The sequence below is a fragment of the Cannabis sativa genome, chromosome 4 (assembly GCF_029168945.1).
Source record: "Cannabis sativa cultivar Pink pepper isolate KNU-18-1 chromosome 4, ASM2916894v1, whole genome shotgun sequence".
NCBI classification, from domain to species: Eukaryota; Viridiplantae; Streptophyta; class Magnoliopsida; order Rosales; family Cannabaceae; genus Cannabis; species Cannabis sativa.
Genome location: NC_083604.1, coordinates 79991370 through 80011823, shown reverse-complemented (window position 1 = coordinate 80011823; position 20454 = coordinate 79991370). Strand labels below are relative to the sequence as shown.

General features: G+C 31.2%; 2 protein-coding genes and 1 long non-coding RNA gene across 4 annotated transcripts; 2 read left to right on the top strand and 1 right to left on the bottom strand.

Moving 5' to 3' along the window:
• Positions 1-6659: 6659 nt before the first annotated feature.
• LOC133037411 (uncharacterized) lies at positions 6660-10407 on the top strand. Of its 2 annotated transcripts, none has more exons than XR_009687528.1 (4): positions 6660-7059; positions 7505-7576; positions 8438-8490; positions 9466-10030. It is a non-coding gene; the product is annotated as an uncharacterized LOC133037411 (long non-coding RNA). The 2 variants fall into 2 exon arrangements; XR_009687527.1 differs by lacking the exon at positions 9466-10030 and adding an exon at positions 10041-10407 and having other exon boundaries at positions 6667-7059.
• A 2085-nt stretch (positions 10408-12492) lies between these two features.
• LOC115714825 (ER lumen protein-retaining receptor) lies at positions 12493-14998 on the top strand. The gene is made up of 6 exons (XM_030643591.2): positions 12493-12834; positions 13131-13396; positions 13483-13598; positions 13738-13811; positions 14475-14538; positions 14630-14998. Exons 1-6 carry the CDS (start codon positions 12744-12746, stop codon positions 14664-14666), a joined length of 648 nt encoding a protein of 215 aa, XP_030499451.1. The 5' UTR covers positions 12493-12743; the 3' UTR covers positions 14667-14998.
• Positions 14999-18109: 3111 nt separating this feature from the next.
• LOC115714821 (small ubiquitin-related modifier 1) lies at positions 18110-19481 on the bottom strand. The gene is made up of 3 exons (XM_030643587.2): positions 19277-19481; positions 18510-18659; positions 18110-18386 (listed from the first exon to the last, which is right to left on the bottom strand). The coding sequence occupies exons 1-3, from the start codon at positions 19385-19387 to the stop codon at positions 18324-18326; spliced, it is 324 nt and encodes a 107-aa protein (XP_030499447.1). The 5' UTR covers positions 19388-19481; the 3' UTR covers positions 18110-18323.
• Positions 19482-20454: the final 973 nt, after the last annotated feature.

Below are 20454 nucleotides of genomic sequence, written 5' to 3'. Positions count from 1 at the left end.
TATATAAATACTATAAAATAATCAAAAGAGAATATCGAACAATCTACTAAAGTCAAGTCTGTATTTTTGTAAATTTAAAAGTTCAATCTTGACGGATATAGAATTTTTTTACCTGCGCGGCTTAATTGTTATAAAATTATTTATATTTACATTACATAAAAACTATGATCATTTTATGGTGGCTTTTTACTATTTTGTTGTATAATTATTTAATTAAATGGAAGATATTTAAATCATTTTCACTAATTTTTTTACTGGGGCTATAGGCTCCCCAACTATAATTAGTGTGTTTGTTTCTGCGTGACAATAAATTTTTTTCTAATTTTTGGTGTATTATATAAAAAAAAATTAATTATTTAGTCATATGTATATAAAATATAAGATTTATTAGTTGTATGTGAAAATAAATATATAATTAGGAAAGCCAGAAGGGAGTAGATTTATAAGTATTTATATTTTTATATGTCACCTAGATTTAAATAAAGTCCAAGAATTTTTTGCTTGCCATATTTTTATATTAAAAAATGTATTAGGTGACATAGGTGTTAATTTCTTTAATATTTCTTAAACAAATAATTACATTTTTTAATGTGTCCTATCTGGTCGATGCAAATCAAGTCCATTTTTTAATGATAGGAATAATATTTAATGTATAAATTATTTTTTAAAAAAAAAATAAATAGTTTGTGTAGCTCATAATTAATACCCCTACTCTCCTATACATTAACCTCTTTTTTTTCTCTTTAAAGATTTCTAATGTACAAACCTTTTTCTACAAAAAAAACTAATGAAAGATTCATTAATAATAAATGTATTTGATCTGACAAAAATAATAATAATAAATGTATTTGAGAAAACAAAGTTATTATGTCTTCAATAATTTATTTTTCTTTCCCATAATTTTTTACCTTATTTTCTCTTAAATCTATATAATAAAATATACTCAATTACTTATATAATAAGGTGAAACAAAATGCATGAATTTTGATTAGATTTTTCATTCTTTTTTTGGCAGTGAAATTTGACTATATAGCACAAAATATTGTTCGAAGAAAACTGTCATTCTTTTTTGAACATTTGAAACCTATCATTCAACATCAAGAAAGAGCTAATAATATGTGACTTTTTTGGTATATAAATTTAAACATAAGATAAGATCTTATTTTATTTAATTTTTGACAATATAGATAGATAGATAGCTATTGACTATGAAATTGTGAATATATTTTCAATTAATAAAATAAATAATAGTAAAATGAAGAGAAGTGAAATTAATTATAAAGAAAATTCACGTGGCAATTAGGTGCATGATTTGACGGTGCAGTTAGAAAGGACGGAAGACGCTCCATGTGGTCCCCACATCCGGTTACTCTCTTTATCCACTTTCTTATGTAATATATTAACTTGCGCTGCTGACGTGTCTTCAGTTAGTGGTGGAAAATACAGAGTACTACACCCCATTATCATTGTGGGCTCAATAACCAGATTTTAGTTTGGGCTCGCCTCGCCTGGCCCAATTCTTTTGTCCGTGTTGTTTGGAAATTCCTCCACGTCATACAAGTGTACCAATAATAAAAAAACAAAACACAAGCTTTTTTTTCATTTTTTTTTTTGTAGTAAATATATTTAAATGAGGGAAATTAATTATAAATATTGGAAAAATTTTATGGTCTCCTCTAAAAATGGATATATCGGTACATGTTATCCATTACGTAAAAAAAAAAAAAATCATAGGAGTGTTTAGACAATCTTCAATGAAAAATGTAAAATTTGTACTAAATTTGGTACAAAAATTGAATATGTGTTATATTTAGCCTACTATTTATAATTATACTTCTGATGTAAAAAAAATATAATTATATTGATCATCATTAATATTGTATTAAAAATGTACAAACATCATCATTTTTATTTTTTTTATTGCTTAAATAATGGTAATATAGTAAATAAATAAGATAAAGTTATGTAAAAATCAATGAATCATAATAATTAGTGGCCCTATAATAAATAAAAAAAGTAAAATTTATTGTAGGCCAAATTTGGCACAATACTATATCTTGTGCTAAATTTGGCACATTTTTTAGAACATTATTGGAGTAGCATTTTTTATATTGTTATATAGAAAATATATATGTATATATAAAAATTAACATTAAATTTTTACTTTTTTTTTTTTTTTGGATCCAATCGAATCAAATAAATAATGGACTTAAAATATTGGATGGATCCAACAAATACTAGGTCTAAAATATTAAATAAACTCAAATTAAACGAATAAATATATGAGCATTGCTATTAGGCACCAGTGGTGCCTAGCACATCCTCGACATGTCACGTTGCGATTGGTTAGCGATACTCCATAAAAATTATTATATTAAATTATGTGGGACCCGATATTTAGTTGGACCAATAGCAATACTGACACATAGGAGGGTGCTAGGCACCACTGGTGCCCTTTAACATTTCTCTAAATATATATATGAAAAACATCTAGTAGATAGAATCGATCAAATCCAACATTCAATGGATGATTGATCGATTAGATGACTGAAATTAATTGAATTTGATCGGATAGTAAAATTCAACATCTAATATATAATTAGATCGGATCTAGATAAGTCAATGAATCATAATAATTTGTGGCATTATAGTAAATAAAAAAATAGCATTTATTGCGGGCCAAACTTGATACAATACCATATCTTGTGCCAAATTTGACACAATTTTTAGCATGTGCCAAATTTAGCACACTTTTAAAAATACTATTGAAGCAATAATTTTTGTTAAGTGTGCTATATATAACCATGCACTACATTTTTAGTACTCCATTAGAGATGCTCTAAGAAAAATTATGCTCTAATGATGTTCTAAAAAGTATATTAAATTTGGCACAAGATATAGCATTTTGTTAAATTTAGTACACGATAAATGTTACTTTTTTATTTACGATAATACCACTAATTATTATAATTCATTAATTTTTACTAAACTTTATATTCTTTATTTATTATATTGCCATTATTTAAAGAATAAAAAATAATAATTTTTGTATATTCTTCATAAAATATGAAATGATTATTAATATAATTAATTTTTTTATTTTTTTATTTTACACTTTGTAGACAATTGTAAATAGTGAACCAAATATAACACAAATTTATTTTTTATGCTAAATTTAACACAATTTTTTTATTTTTGATTTTGAGATGGTCTTATGATTAGTTGATTACTTCTCCTTCATGTGTTCGGTGTAAAATAATATCGGGGAACGCATGCCACTTATAGGGAACTCGATCATTTTTAATTTCTTTGGTTGGATTAATTTTTTTTTTTTTTTTTTTTTTTTTGAGAGATCCTTTGGTTGGATTATTGGTAAATGTACATATTGAGAATTCAATTCACACCCCATTAAAAATGGACGGCTACAATATTATGTCAATTGACTAAAAACATATTAATAATAATAGTATTAAATGTCTATTTCTCTGTGTTCCAAGCTCCAACTCCAACTGTCATAATTTTTCTATTTTCCCAACAAAAAAAAAAAGAAACATTTTAATTAAATAATTTTTCTTGAAAGCAAAAACCGGTCAATAGTAAGTTAATAGGACACAACGACACCACTAACAAATCAATTATTGTTTATTTACTAAGTTATGTTAATGTCGAACACGTCCATAAGGATTAAAGAAATCTAATAACAGTTATGTCTTTATGAAAATATGGGTGATTTAAAATTAAGGCCAATTAGTAATTTTTTCCCCGAATTTTGATATGTACCAAATTTTGCCCCTTAAATTTTTGTGGCCGTTAAAAATTCCTCCTGAACTATTTAGATTGTTAAATTTAAGGACTTTTGTCTAATTTTAGTAAAAAAATTCTAACATGGATGAAAGTTCAAGGGGTATGATTTAGTACATATCAAAGTTTGAGGGGCATGATTTGGTAGATATTAAAGTCTTGGGAGTATGATTTATGTGACAGTCAGTAGTCCCGTGATCCGTAAGGGGAAATACCGGGTAAGCTGTGCAATCTCACACCGCCTGGGGAAGGTCAAGTGGGATGATTCTGAGACTGTGTAGGTATGGGACTACACAGTTAAAGAGGGCTTAAATGGATTGATTGGTACTAGCTATATCAACAAGGTGCATCTTGTTTTTCGGTAGCCCATCTCGAAAGAACTCCACAGTTAAGCGTGCTTGGCTTGGAGTAATTTCAAGGATGGGTGACCTCCTGGGAAGTTTTCCCAGGATGCGTGTGAGTGAGGACAAAGCACGCTGGAAACACTCGTGTTGGTCTGTAGGGTCAGTCATCAATCCATGAAGCAGCCAGAGTGATGTACTCGTGTATAAGAGCCATTAGTCCGTGGGTGTAAGGGCCCAATGGAGGCTTGAAGCGGGGACGTTACAAAATGGTATCAGAGCCTTGACCCAGCCGGAAGTGTGGTCGACGAGGACGTCGGACCCCGTAAGGGGGGGTGATTGTGACAGTCAGTAGTCCCGTGATCCGTAAGGGGAAATACCGGGTAAGCTGTGCAATCTCACACCGCCTGGGGAAGGTCAAGTGGGATGATTCTGAGACTGTGTAGGTATGGGACTACACAGTTAAAGAGGGCTTAAATGGATTGATTGGTACTAGCTATATCAACAAGGTGCATCTTGTTTTTCGGTAGCCCATCTCGAAAGAACTCCACAGTTAAGCGTGCTTGGCTTGGAGTAATTTCAAGGATGGGTGACCTCCTGGGAAGTTTTCCCAGGATGCGTGTGAGTGAGGACAAAGCACGCTGGAAACACTCGTGTTGGTCTGTAGGGTCAGTCATCAATCCATGAAGCAGCCAGAGTGATGTACTCGTGTATAAGAGCCATTAGTCCGTGGGTGTAAGGGCCCAATGGAGGCTTGAAGCGGGGACGTTACAATTTAGTACATAAACAATTACTGAAACAGTAAAATTGAATGAAATTAGATAAAAATCCTTAAATTTAACAATCTCAATAGTTCGGTGGAAATTTTTAACGGTCAAAAAAGTTCAGGGACACGATTTGGTACATGTTAAAGTTCAGGAGGAAAAATTACTAATTAGCCTAAAATTAAATATGAGCAAAAATTGGAGAGAAGAGAAAGGCCACACCTTGTTTTTTAGTGTCTTTTTTTTAAGTGTTTTTCCATACACAAGACATAGAATAATGCCAAATGTATTGGTGGCTTCCTTAAATTGCCGACAAAAGATATGATGTTTCTCTTTCTCACTTCTCTTGTAAATAAATATATTGTGAGATTTAATTGAATTTATTTATTTCCAAAACATTACAATCTTCCTATTTATTATTCATTGCACATGTCACGTGATATGTGAATTCCTTTTATGCTACCACACTTCCTAGTTATTTGTTTGAGTAATTTATGGGGTAAATAGTTAAGTTTGATTTTTAAGTGTATTGATAAATATTTAAGTTTAATTTTAGACAGTAATAATTAATAATATTTAAGTTTTATTCGTAAAACTTACTTAATCATTAAGTGTAAAGTTATTATCTGTGTGTTATTTTATTATTGGTATATTTAAATTAATTTTTAAATAAAAATAAAATTTTAATGATACAGATCAATCAAGAATTGTCATGTAGACATTGACTTGATACTTAACGACTAAATATTTATCGAAGTTTTAAAAATATAATTTTATCATTATTACCGTCAAAAATTAATTTAAATATTTATCTGCAACCGAGTGTTAAACTTAAATATTTAGAGCATATCCAATAATTAAATTTTGTAGAATGCTACCTGATTGAATTGATCTAGCATATCCAATGACAAATTGATCTGAATCAAAATACGACAAGCATCGTAGAAAATGGACTTTTAGCCAACAAGCTAATTATTTGACCAAAAAATATATAAAATTAAATTATGAGTCATTACAAACAAAGTAACTTATATAAAACTAAATTACCACAAAAATAACTTAAGACCGTATAATAAAGCCATCTGACCTAAAACAAACAATTTGAGCAAAACTATCTTAAAAGATAAAGGGAAGATAAATGAAGTGGATTAAAATGAGATTTCATTGGTTTTATGGTACTAAATTAAGTACGCAACATAATAAAAATTAATAGATTAATATCGTATCACATCCTCAAGATCACCATATGTATGGTTTAATGTAAATATGCGAGGTAAAATATAAAAAGTTAGATTTTGATGATGTATTTTAATGGTTTTTTAAAAATGTATATTTTTTATTTTTTTAGTGCTAAATTATATACGTGGTGCTGATGTGACAATTGATTAAGTAATCATGTCATCATTTTTTTTTTGTCACGTGTGATAAAATTTGACAAAAAAACTAATTTATAATATTGTAAATAGTTCACTAACCATTTGTAACGAGCTAAAAAATTCAGGGAGCACACACTACTACAAATTACACTATTCACGTCGGTCAACGCTACTGTTCATAGCGTTGACCGACGTGAATAGTACCTAAATAACTGACCCGTCTTTTTAAAAATGACACTAATAATATGTTATTTGCGTCTTTTAAAAAATGACGGTAAAAAATTAACTGACGAGAATAAAGCAACAAATTTTAAAATTACTTTTCATTTTACGTCTGTTATTAACACTCGACTATTGTGTTAGCTAGGTTTTAAAAACGACACAAAATGAAATAGAAGAGACAGCAACCGACGTAATAAAATGTAAAATCCTTAAAACCTAATCAGATGCCTACTGTTCACAACCTAACTCTCTTCAAATTTGCTCTGGCGAAACAGGCGGCTCCTCTGACCTCTTTGATACTGCGCCCAGTCGAAGAGAACCAAAGGGCTCGAGTGGATTCAACTACACCCCATCTCATCCACTTCAAAAACTGTAATCCCTAAAAGTTGGTTTCCTCTCACTCGTGATTCTCCCTCCCTCACATTTTTCTCTCGCTATTTTGTCGATATACCCTAAACGCATACTCCGTCTCTCGAACCAACTCGCATTTTGTGTCCCTTGCTTCTTGGTCTGCCGCCGCCGCTGGAGTAGCCTTCACAGAGGACCATGTCACAGGTATTAAGGTTCCTTCCTCTTAGTTACTTCTATAATTTGTTTGGGTTCATTTATGAGATTTTTTTTCCTTTTCGAAACCTTAGAAGTAGGAATTTCATTTGCTTCATTGGTGAAGGCCCTCTTAGTGGAGTGCACAAGTTAGAATTTTGGATGATTTGATTATGTCTGACAATAGCTCTTTCTTTATGGATGGCTCTATTACATTCGTGAGTTTTGAAAGGGTACTTCAATCTCAGGGTAATATCGATTAGATATTCTCTCAAGTTTGTGTTGTTTGTATGTTTACATAAGATGAGCTCATTGTATAATCAAGAAAATACTAGTTAGAGAAATTAAATTTAGGTCTATTTAATGATTCAGGTTATATTACGCTTGTTTATTCGTACTTTTCCTATGTAGTTTGGCTTGTGTTGATAATAGCATTAATTTATTTTCTAACTTGCAGGCAATAATAAGAACATTGAGATTAAACATCCTGGAAATATTAGTTTTGGAACTACAGAGGTAGTATATAGTGGTGAGCTATTTGAATTCGACCATCACCTTAAATTTAAATTTATTTGCTGATGTTCCATTATGACTTGAGAAACTATTAGGGCCTTATTTATGAATTCAGTTAAAAAGGGTTTGTTGTTGCAGTTAAATGTTTTAAGTTGTAGAGTTCCCAAAACCATAGGGCAGAAAAAGTATTTTAGAGATTTATAGAACATTCCCAAACCCTGAAGCTCTCCCTCTCTCCTTCTCTGCCATCTCCAACCCATCTCTGACGCCCATTTCTTGTCGTCGATGGCACAGGCGGACCATAGATTCAGTTTAGTACTCTATGGAATTCAATGTTTACTCATTACTCTATTTATTCTCCGCTATTTTGAAATTTCGATTTGATAAAGTATTGAAGAATTTTTTAATAGCCTTGGTCCCTTTTTCTTATTGATATTCATGTTGATTGAGGATCATTATTTGGTAGATCATGAGTGCTGGTCCTTCACAAAAGATCATTATTTCATTTTTTTTTTCTTTCTTTTGATTTTAGGTTAGTCCCCCATTATGTCGCTTTTCAATTTCTTGTAAAACCAGAGATTTTAATTATTGTTGAAAAATTACTCAATTAGCCATATATATCGAATATAAATTTTGAGTTGGTTATTATATACGTTTCATTCTACTGTGATATGCTACCTCTGATTTTGTATAAGCCATGCATGCATTTCTCTTGATATGTGCTTAATTTTTAATTTAGTCATTTGTTTTGGTGTGCATTCAATGTTTGAGGTAAACTGCTTTTGCATAAGATTTATTTATCATTGCAAGTATTGTTCTCATCCCTTTGATCTGATTGTAGTTCTTGTATCGTTGTGTGTTTGATGTGAATGAACAGTTGGAGCTTGCTCAGAGCGTAAAAGATTCGTCGAATTGTCAAGTGAAAATAAGGTTTGAATTCATAATTTCTTAGTCTAATATACTACATTTCTCAGGTTTGTCTTTTGATATTACTAAGATTTAAGGTAAACAAAATTATACTAGTGTTTGAAATTTGAATAGTTTATACATTGCTGTCCTATTTGGTAGTTTTTCACTTGTAATTACCATATATTTGCATATTTTTTGGGGACAATTGGTCCCATATTAGTTAATACATTGTTGGCCTATTTGGTAGTTTTTCACTTGTTTATATTTGATGCATAAATAATATAAGCTAGCTATATAGCTACTGCATTAATCTGAATCTATAACTACATATTTTTTTCACGGAGTAGTTTTTCACTTAGCTGATCTTAAGATATAGAGTAGACCACATCGAAGAAATACTAAAAGCCTACTAATTACACACATAATTACGCTTCCTCATTATTTTCTTTCAACTATTCGGTTCTTTTCTTTCTTTCAACTTTTGTTCTTTTGCTTTTTGTATTTACCTTAAGTTTTGCTTTTTCAAGACTAATAGAATTTTAAGTGGAGAAACGTATTTCAATAATTGCAAATTTTAAGTTAGAAAAATTGATACCATAGCCATTAGCCGATAATTACTTTATTCTTCCTATTTTTTTTTCTCATTACTCTTTTTTTGGAACACAATCAAAACTAGTATTTAGTAATCCATTCCATTACTCTTTTTTAATTTTCTGATATTATTGTTATTATTGTTTGTTGATGTTGTAGTAGTTTCCTTCTTTTAATTAAATTCTTGATGAAATACATATACGTTCATGGTGCATATTGGTTACGTGCTCAGGATCATGGTGTTATTTTTCACCCATGTAAACTATGTGAACCTATACACACATGAACACAACAAACTATTAAAAGATTATAGTCTTATTATGAAATACATGATCAATTCTTAGATATATTTATATTTGCTTAGAATTCATTAGTACTTAGTACTTACTTCACTCCTGCCTATAGAGGAAGACTAAGAAAATATAGGCTATCAAAAACAAAGAACCACTGGTGCTCTTCATTATATTTATGAAAAGGGCTCTCATGTAATGTGGTGAGACTTTATTATTAGAATTCTAGCTAGTACCACCTATATATAGTTGTTTAGAGCTTGTATATTCGTAATTTGGTGCATTGCCTTATATAGCCAGAGATTATCAATGAGTAAATTCCTAAATAATAATAATACAAAAATAAGTTTTTTGTTTTTTTAATTAATGAGATTTGATTTGAATGCATTTGTATAATTTATCCAGCTTTAAGAAAAATATTACGATGTTATAAGCTGTTCAATGTATTATATATATATTAATTAATGTGATGACTAATGTTTACTGTCTACTTGTTTTTTTTTTTGTGCTGGGATGAAATTATCAATCGGATGGATGTTCTGAATCCCCAGGTATGCCATTCATTGTTTATTAAGATAATAAGCTTATGATTATCATTAAGTATTTATTCAAAGAAGAGATAGTATTCATTGAATCCACAGGTATGCCATTCATTTTTTTCTCTGTGTTATGTTTTGTATATATGTGAAGAGAAGAGATAGATCGATTGAAGTTGGACTGTCTACAAAGAAAAGAGGAGAATTCGAAGGAAATCACTGGAAATGGCCATTAATAATGACTGGAGCTATTCTTGAAATCTCTAGCTGTTCCCAGCCGATACAAGTTAATGGCTCTTCAACTTTGACACTGCATCCTGCACTGTGTTTGACGCGCTCTTGGATTCAAGCTACATATGCTTGGTGATCTTGGGATTTCCTACTATTTGTAGCTGAAATTTCAGAGTGGAGACTCAACTCAGTGTACTTAACAAGAAAATGACAAAAGGAATATTTTGTATACTAACACAATTTTGGTATTATGTGATTAGTTAAAAGAGTCGATTACTAATTTTATATAAGTTTTAAAAATGTTATTATAACTTTTTTTTGTATTATGTATTTACTATTATATAGAATTATTCTAAAATTTGATAATGCAAGTGGGAAAAATTGCATGAAAATTTACAATTTTTCCTTACCTACACTTGTGCTTCATTTTATAAATGACGCAATAGGTAAAAAAAAAAAGTATTTTGACAATTGATATGACATTTTTGAACCGACATAATAAGTTTTTTGTGACAGTTTTAAAATGCCATGAAACATTTAGCGTCATTTTTTAATCGACACATAAAATAAAATAGAAAAGTAAGTATTTAGCGTCGGTTTATAAATGTCGAAAATTGTTTTTTGCGTCGTTTTGAAAATGACGCTAATAAAAACTATTTGCGACTACGGTATATACGTCGGTTTTATAAACCGACGTAAATTCTTTAAGTGACACTTAAAAACCGACGTGAATTATACTTTTTGTAGTAGTGACAATAGTACATATGCTATAATTCGGGGCTAAAAATCCTAAACAACCATTTAATTACATCTAATTACTACTACTAGCTAGGTGTGTACATAAATTGATCTAATCCAATGACAATCGATCGATCCAATTATAATCTACCGCCAAACATTGGATATTTAATCATGATCGGCTCAGATTGGATGTTATTTTAATATCCAATTGGATCGGGTCATATATGTAACATCCGCGCTTCAAGGCTCCATTGGGCCCTTACACCCACAAGATCATGACTCTTATACACGAGTACGTCACTGTGGCTGCTTCATGGAATGGCGACGGACCCTACAGACCAACACGAGTGTTTCCAGCGTGCTTTGTCCTCACTCACACGGTTCCTGGGAAAACTTCCCAGGAGGTCACCCATCTTGAAATTGCCCCAAGTCAAGCACGCTTAACTGTGGAGTTCTTTCGAGATGGGCTACCGAAAAACAAGATACACCTTGTTGATATAGGTAGTACCAATCAATCCATTTAATCTCTCTTCAAATGTGTAGTCTCATACCTACACAGTCTCAGAATCATCCCACTTGACCTTCCCCAAGCGATGTGGGATTGCACAGCTTACCAGGTATTTCCCCTTACTGATCACAAGACTACTGACTGTCACAATCACCCCCCCTTACGGGGTCCGACGCCCTCGTCGACCACACTTCCGACTGGGTCAAGGCTCTGATACCATTTGTAACGTCCCCGCTTCAAGCCTCTATTGGGTCCTTACACCCACGGAATGAATGACTCTTATACACGAGTGCGCCACTCTGGCTGCTTCATGGAATGACGACTGACCCTACAGACCAACACGAGTGTTTCCAGCGTGCTTTGTGCTCACTCACACGATTCTTGGGAAAACTTCCCAGGAGGTCACCCATCCTGAAATTGCCTCAGGTTAAGCACGCTTAACTGTGGAGTTCTTTCGAGATGGGCTACCGAAAAACAAGATACACCTTGTTGATATAGTTAGTACCAATCAATCCATTTAATCTTTCTTCAACTGTGTAGTCTCATACCTACACAATCTCAGAATCATCTCACTTGACCTTCCCAGGCGATGTGGGATTGCACAGCTTACCCGGTATTTCTCCTTACGGATCACGGGACTACTGACTGTCACAATATATTAGATAGGATGTCTAAAAATCTAATACATCCAACATCTAATCGAGCTAATTAGTATTTTCATTTTATTTTGGATAAGTAATTAAATTTATATTATTATACTTAAAATATATGTGTATATATCAAAATTAGATTAAATTTTTTTTTTTTTTTGGATTAGATGACCTAATCTAATCTAATACACACTGTTATACTGGACTTAAAATATTAAATGAATCTGATCTAATCTAAAAAAATACTAAGTCTAAAATATTTGATAATCTTAAATTAAACCAATAAATATATATGAAATACATTAAATAGATAAAACCGATCAAATACTATATCTAATGATTAAAATTAATTAGGTTAGATGAAACAAAAAAAATTTAACATCTACTATTGTATATAATTATATGGGATCTAGATTGACTTAAAAATATTAAATAATATTAAATGTGGTAAAACGAACAACAAAACAAAACGAGTTAACGGTAGCGTTAGATGTCTAAAAACAAATCTAAAAAAATAAAATAGAATTAAATGTAAATTAAGAAAACTCAAGTGCTTTTCTATTTCTAGTTAGTTTCATTGTCTTTATTGTATTTTTTTTTTATATAATATAAAATATAAAATAAAGGGAAGAAGAATCGATTCTGGGTTTGTTTAATTGTAGCAGATCCGAAGAGAACGAGCTTGATCGGAGCTGAGATCTATTTCATCCCATTTCAATCGGAGAAGATGAATATATTCAGATTCGCCGGTGATATGACCCACTTGGCGAGCGTCCTCGTCTTGCTTCTCAAGATCCACACTATCAAATCCTGTGCTGGTACCAATCCAATCCAATTCCTTCTTTATTCTATATCCACCAATTTTCGCTCTACTTTTACCTAATGTGTCTGTAATGCATTTACGAATAGTTACCCGTTTCGATGTGGAAGATTGAATTAGGTTTTAGCTCTAGATTTGCTTTTACTCCAGCTGAGTTTCTAGGTTTCATTTTTGGTTTAGAAAAACTATGAATGCTGAAATTAGAGGAGGGTAATTGAGAGGAGAGGTTCATTCTTAAACATAAATGTACAATTTTGTGAATTGGGGTTAACATTGGTTTAAATTTTTCTTCAGGTGTTTCATTGAAAACTCAAGAACTGTATGCCATTGTTTTTGCTACTCGTTACTTGGATATCTTTACGGATTTCATATCTCTATACAATACCTTTATGAAATTGGTATTCTTGGGGAGCTCATTTTCGATTGTTTGGTACATGAGGAGCCATAAGATTGTACGTAGGTCTTATGATAAAGACCAAGATACATTTCGCCATTACTTCCTCATTGTGCCATGCTTACTCTTGGCCATGATCATTAATGAGAAGTTCACCTTTAGAGAGGTTAGTTCTCACAATGGGTTAGTTGTTATGTTTTGATTCTTACTATTGATTTGTCTTTCTTAATGATCTTCTGCATTATGTTTCAGGTTTTGTGGACATTTTCATTGTTCTTAGAAGCTGTTGCTATTCTTCCTCAACTGGTGTTGTTACAGAGAACAAGAAATATTGACAACTTGACTGGGCAATATATATTCCTTCTTGGGTATGCTAAGATTTCCAATGTACTTTTGGAGAACACTGCTATACATTGTGAAGAGTTTTGGTTGTTCTATGCTTGCTTAATAAGTACTACTTTTGTTTCTTTTTCTTGTTTACCATCTCTGTGTTGACTCTTGATGCAGGGCATACCGAGCATTCTACATTTTCAACTGGATTTACCGCTACTTCACTGAGCCACACTATGTTCACTGGATTCGTACGTTTTCTTTCTATCTCTTACTCTTTTTTCACACAAAATGTACTGTTGTGTTTGTCCACATGTGTTCTACTTTAATGACCACAACTGTTGATCAAATATTTGATGTTATAAGACTTCGTTTACACATTTGGATTGTGTTTGTTTGGAAGGAATGAAAACACTAGGGAATAGGGAATAGGGAATAGGGAATAAGGAATAGAATGGAATAAAATTTAAAATGTATAAAAAAAATTGATAAAATTATATATTTTTTTTCTTCATCTTGCATTAGAATGGCATTTTCTTCCGTTTCAAAATGAAATAGTTATTCCACCAAAATAGTAGAAAAGTCATTCCAAACTTTTAAATGCAACCAAACTAAATAATAGAATTAAAAATTGCTCTTTTCCATTTCATTACCTCCAACCAAACACAACCATAGCTTTAGAAAGAGAGTGATTTCTTTTTGTATCCCTTTTTTACAATAGTCATTCCCGTTGCTCACATAATATCGACTGACTTCAACTATCATATGATGCTGAAACTCACCACTACTAACTTTTGAAGAAGATTAATTATCTGTTTTAGAAACTTAAGGTCATCCATATCACTTTTCATGTTATTGAATAAGCTCTCAGCCTCATTAACCAACCCTTTTTCTTTGATTCTTCTTTCTTGCAGCTTGGATTGCAGGGCTCCTCCAAACACTGCTATATGGAGATTTCTTCTATTATTATTTCCACAGGTGAACAGAATACTCTAATCCTAGACTTTAATGTATTGGGTTGGGTTTTGTATTGCTGAAAATATCTGATATGCCTTTATTTTTATCACAGCTGGAAGAACAATAAAAAGCTTCAGTTACCAGCTTGAACACCGTTTAACCTTCCATCGTCCGGTCCAATGTGGCAGTGCAAAGCTTAATATGGAGGATTTCATCCAATGCTTGTGGCAAAACTGCATTTTCTCTTGCACCCTTTTTGCTAGTGTCTCTCACTCTGTTTTTTTTTTGCCTGTTTCACATGATTTCTTCTCGAAGTAACAACTGTTATATGTTACTTGGGAGTGTATATGACCCAAATGTGAAACTGTCCCAGTCATGAATTTTCAGTACAATTTATAGGTGCCCAGATATCATTTTTTTTCAAACATATACAGTGTAAGTGTTGTTTGTTTTAAGTTTTCATGATAATATTTTTAGAAAACAACTATTTCTCAATTAACCAATACATAAAAAGCTTATTGATTTTGGTTTTCCCCAGAAAAAAACAAGCTTATTTATTTTGAATTAAAAGCCCACATATCATTATCTTTGGGAAATTTACATGGTATACTAACTTTTACCATTTTTTTATAAAAATACTGCCAGGCGGTATTTTTTACTTTTTTACTGTATTTTTTTATAAGTTTCATACTGCAGTATACTGCGTTAAGTTTCACTGGTGTTCTACTGGTATTTTATTAGTGTTCTACTGTTGTTTTGAGTTATACTGCTTTGTGTTTTACTGGTGTTTTATAAAAACACAGTATTTTTGAAAAAATTTCCGTGTGACAGTATTTTTGTAAAAGTTAACCAAAAATTCAGTATTTTTGTAAGTTTCCCTTATCTTTCACCTGCTAACCAACTACAAATTCAATGTTTCTACTAATCAATACATATGCATTTAGACTAATTAAATATGCACTTTTTGATGCAAAATTACTTTAAAGTTTTATAATCAAACCATATCTTTCTCAATAAAAAAATATAGTCAAATTAATCATTCAATTTTCTTGAGATATAGTTAATTGAAAATGAGATTTCATCAGTTTTAATATTGAAAAACTTCTTTATTCATATACAGGAACAATAATTAGAATCGGGTAAGCAATTCAAGTATTTGGCTAATTGTGCTTTTCTATAATTCAACACATTAACAATCTTTTTTCTTTTAGCAACAACTTATGTCACAACATGATAAATTATGATATAAATCATACTTGTTAAGACTTGAAATCTTGTCATGCTTCATTAAATTGGGTATGATTTACACACAAAAATTTCAAATAATTTTACCTTTAGACTTTGAGTTTTGATTCCTTTATAATGAACATGTCAAAACTAATGCAATCTAATTTAAGAAAATATATTATGTTATTAATTATATGCACTCCAAAATTTATAGATTAATTCTAAAGTTTTAATATTCATTACGAGATAATAAATATTTAATAAGATATAAGATTGAATATATATATTTCATGTATTACTTTTCCCATGTGGGAGTAGCTCAAATCTCATTATTTTCATGTTGTCGGTGTAATATTGGGATGTAGAGACATTTGAACGGAACCTCTTATTTGATGCATTTTTTTATATGAAAATATTGTGGACTCAATAAATTTTTAGTGGGTAATATGAATATCTTTATACAGTTTCATTTTCCTCCACAAGTAATTTCTCATATCCCCATACGAATCAAAACTCATAACAAACTCACCCTAATGACGCGTTTACTAAACTCTAATTGGAATTAGAATAATTAATGTGAGAAATGTATCGGTTTAAAATAGAAAATAATCGGAAACAATATTTTATTATGATGTTTACTAAACTGTCCGGAAAGAAAACGATAATCATATTATTTTGTTTACAATAACTAGGAAAGGTAATCGGAATGCTTTAATTTGACAAAATTGCCATTATTAGAACATGTAATTATTTTCTGTTTATAGATTTTTAAGGGGTATATTTATCTTTTTCATTTTTAATTAATAAAATTAAAATTAAAATAAATTAAGTAAGGAAAGGGAAAGGCATTCCCTATAAAAATGGGGGGAGAACCTTTCCCTTTGTTTTCTCTCTAATTTGTGAGGGTCCCACTAGTTTCTCCCTTTCCAAAATTTAGTAAACAATTGTAGGGGTGTTCATAAAAACTGAAAAACCGAAACCGACCAGACCGTAACCGAATTTTCGGTTCCACGTCATCACCGAATTTGGCGGTCGGTTTCGGTTTCGGTTTTTTTGACATGGCGGTCAGTTTCGGTTTTTGAAATAAAAAAAGAATTTAACCAAAAAACCGTCAAAACCGCCTAAAACCGCCAAAAACCGCCAAACCGAAAACCACCAAAAACCGTACGGTCGGTTTTATACGGTTATAATTTCTAAACGGTCGGTTACGATTTTCGTAAAATAAAAACCGTAACCGACCGGTCGGTTATAAAATTTTAAAAACCGACCATAACCGACCGATTTTCACCCCTAAACAATTGTATGGGAATCAATACCATACCATTCATTCACATTCCTTTTAAGTAAACATGCAATAAGTGTTAAAACATATACTTTTTAACAATTGTCTTTTTTAAGTTTTCATGTAATTTTTGTCTTAAAAAAAATGTTAAAACATATACTATGTGACAATTGTCATTTTTAGAACGAATAAGTGATACGAAGTTAAACTTAGAACAAAAATATGCTTCAATTGTGTGTATGATGCAATTTAGCGCAACATTTACTATGTGTAAATATTTACAAAAATGACCTGGTCAACCTGTGACCTGCCAACTCGCCAACCTGGCCTTATTTCGAGTCCGAATTCATTTTTTTGGACTCAAAATTTGTGAACTTGAAATTCAATTAACCCGCCCAATGTTTAGCCCTATACTACAGTGACGGTTCACATAGACATTATGTACACATAACACAATTTAATTGGTATATATAAATATATTTAAAAAAGTTAAATTTGTAATAAATTAATTTAAAATAAAAATTAAATTTAATAAATAAATAAACGAATAAAAATAAAAAACCAAACGAAAAACCTAATTTCCTTAAACTTGTACACGTAGACAGTCTAACATGATACAACAAACTGCTAAAAAAACATGAGTTTTAGTATTTCGCCACAAGAAAAAATAGATTTTAAAGGTTAATTACTAACAAAATAAAATTTTTGAAAGTTTTGCCACAATTTATTACGTATTATATTATTGGCTACATAATCTCATTATTGTTGGTTAAAAAAAAAAAGAAAGAAAAAATCCCATTGCTTCCTCATTGCAGTATTTTTCACCCATAAAAATTTGGCTAATTTTATTGCCATTTCCACTTCATCACCAATATCCATTCTATACTTTTTGGATTTTTACTATTACCATGATTTATATGCCAAACCTATTTGGATTCTGTCTTCTTTTGCTTATATGAAAAAAACAAACATATGTTGAATTTTTCCAATATGGATATGGAACCAATAAGCAAAACAACATAAGTCACAACAAATATAGATCGCTACAATTATAGACTGTCAATATTTAATGGTCAAAAATCATAAACAACCACGCATAATAATAAATCCATTAATAGTGATGATCATCAATAAAAAACTTCATAGTCTAGTTTAGAGTATGCACCAGATCAGATCCATTTTTATTTACAGTAACTTTGGACATATATAGCAAAATAAGGAATTCCGCAAGCAATAATCTATCACCTCCATTTTCGAATTATGGCATAGCAGAGTCCGCAGCCGGTTGAAGACACCTTCATGGGCTCCCTCCAGTTTGGTGCAGCATTGCATCTATCTCATCACCGTCTTCCATCTCAAGCTATTAACAATTATAAACCATGAGCCCAATATCCATATTGAATGATCAAAATCATACAGTGTTTAAACTATACATTCAGTATAATTATGATTTAGCTAATTCATGATGAGCTAAAGTGTTTACCTCATCTGGAGTCTGATCGACTCGTAGTCTGCGTCCATCAAAAAGAAATGCAATGGAGTTGAGCTCCACAGATTGCCTATCACAGTATGCAGTCATGAGCTTGCGCAATTGGGTGCTTCTTTTGATCCTGAAGAACACCTCATTACCATCCTATATAATGATTTGAAACAAAACCAACAGGTTATTTAAGGACCAATCAAAAACCCAATCTCATAATACACATTGGATCAATAAATGGGAAGAGAAAAAGGGAACTGTGTCCTCTTTTCACATGTATAGACCATGCCTAAGGAAAACTCCTCCTTGTTTTGTTTCATCAAATTCCTTCCAACCCTTTACTCCTTTCAGGATGATTTACATTCCCAATTAATGAAAATAACACTTTCCTAATACAATCATTTTCACTTACATCTCAAATAATCTCCCCAAACAGACCATATAACTAAAATCCCTTCATGGTTAAATAAGCTAACTTTAATTTTTCCTTTTACTAAAACCGCACAATGTTTGGCCAACCAACCTAACCATATGGTCCAACTAGTTAACCCTAAAGTCAAAAACACTCTTAAAACCTCGAAACCCCACTACCACCACCATTGTACCAACTGACACAAATTAGTAGTAAAAAAAAAATCGTAATCAACATCATTTCACCTCCTCAATCGGAATTTCCCGCGGTTTCTCGACATCCAAACAGCCTAAAATCAACAAAGAGATCGCATGCAAAGCTAACAAAACAAAAAAAAAATCAAATTTCAAAATCATACCTGACCCTTGACTTTGAGATTAATGTGAGCAGTCTGGTCGACGGGCTTCTTGTCTTCCTCCTGACCACCACCACCACCACCTCCGCCGGCTCCGCCGCCAGTCGCCGACATCGTATGATCGCCTCAAAAACCTTTTCCTATTCCCGATTTCAAACGAGTTTTCTCAAGCGTCAGATTCACGCCGTGTTTCTGAAATTTGTGCTTGCGTTTCTATATATACCTGTGCCTCGGGGGCTATAATGGTAATTTCAATTTGTGGGTGGATTAAGGACTTAATTACGTAATTACCCATTGTATGATGACGTGGCATCTAAAGAGAGCGAGTTTTTGAGGGTAAGCTATGAAAGATAATACTTTTTTTTTTGTTTTGAGAATTAAACTAAATTTGATAAAAGAGTTTGGATTCCGTAGAGGGCCCGAATGCCGGAAAAAAAAAGTGGAAGGAAGGACCAAAAGATGGAATCGAAATTTGACGGCTGATATTGATTGAGTGGAAGATTTGACGGTAGAGATGATTTGATGGTGGGAAAATGGACGGTGGGATTTAATGAATGTAGTCAACTTATATGCATTTTGTAAATGTGTGTTGTGAGTACGTCGTGTACTTGGGGAAATTCTGAAAAGTTCTCATTCCGTATTAGATTCTTCCTTATCCATATTATATTATTTAAGCATGGTTATTAGAGCATCTTCACTGGTAGTATTTTTAAAGATGTTCTATATCTCTACATCATTTTAAATATAATATTTTATTTTATTTTTTTTCACATTATTTTTGACACATTTAGTTTTAAAAACATTCCAATGGTATAATACCTTTTAAAAATGCTATAATTATGATATCACATATTATTATATATATAAGTTTTTTTTCATTATTAAATTATTATATATACAGTAGAACCTCTATTTAAGAATACTCTATTCAAGAATAACCTCTAATTCTAAATTGTAATTAGTTATACATTTTCTAAGTCCCGTATTAACAAAGTATACCTCTATATAAGAATAATTACATCTTAATCAAATATATACATATGTTTTGTAAATTTATTTACATAAAACTAATAATTTTATTCCAAATTGTAACATATATATTACCATTATATTTACTCTAAAATAATTCTATTATAATGTAGTATTAATAATTATTTATTGTTATTATTGTTACATTGATA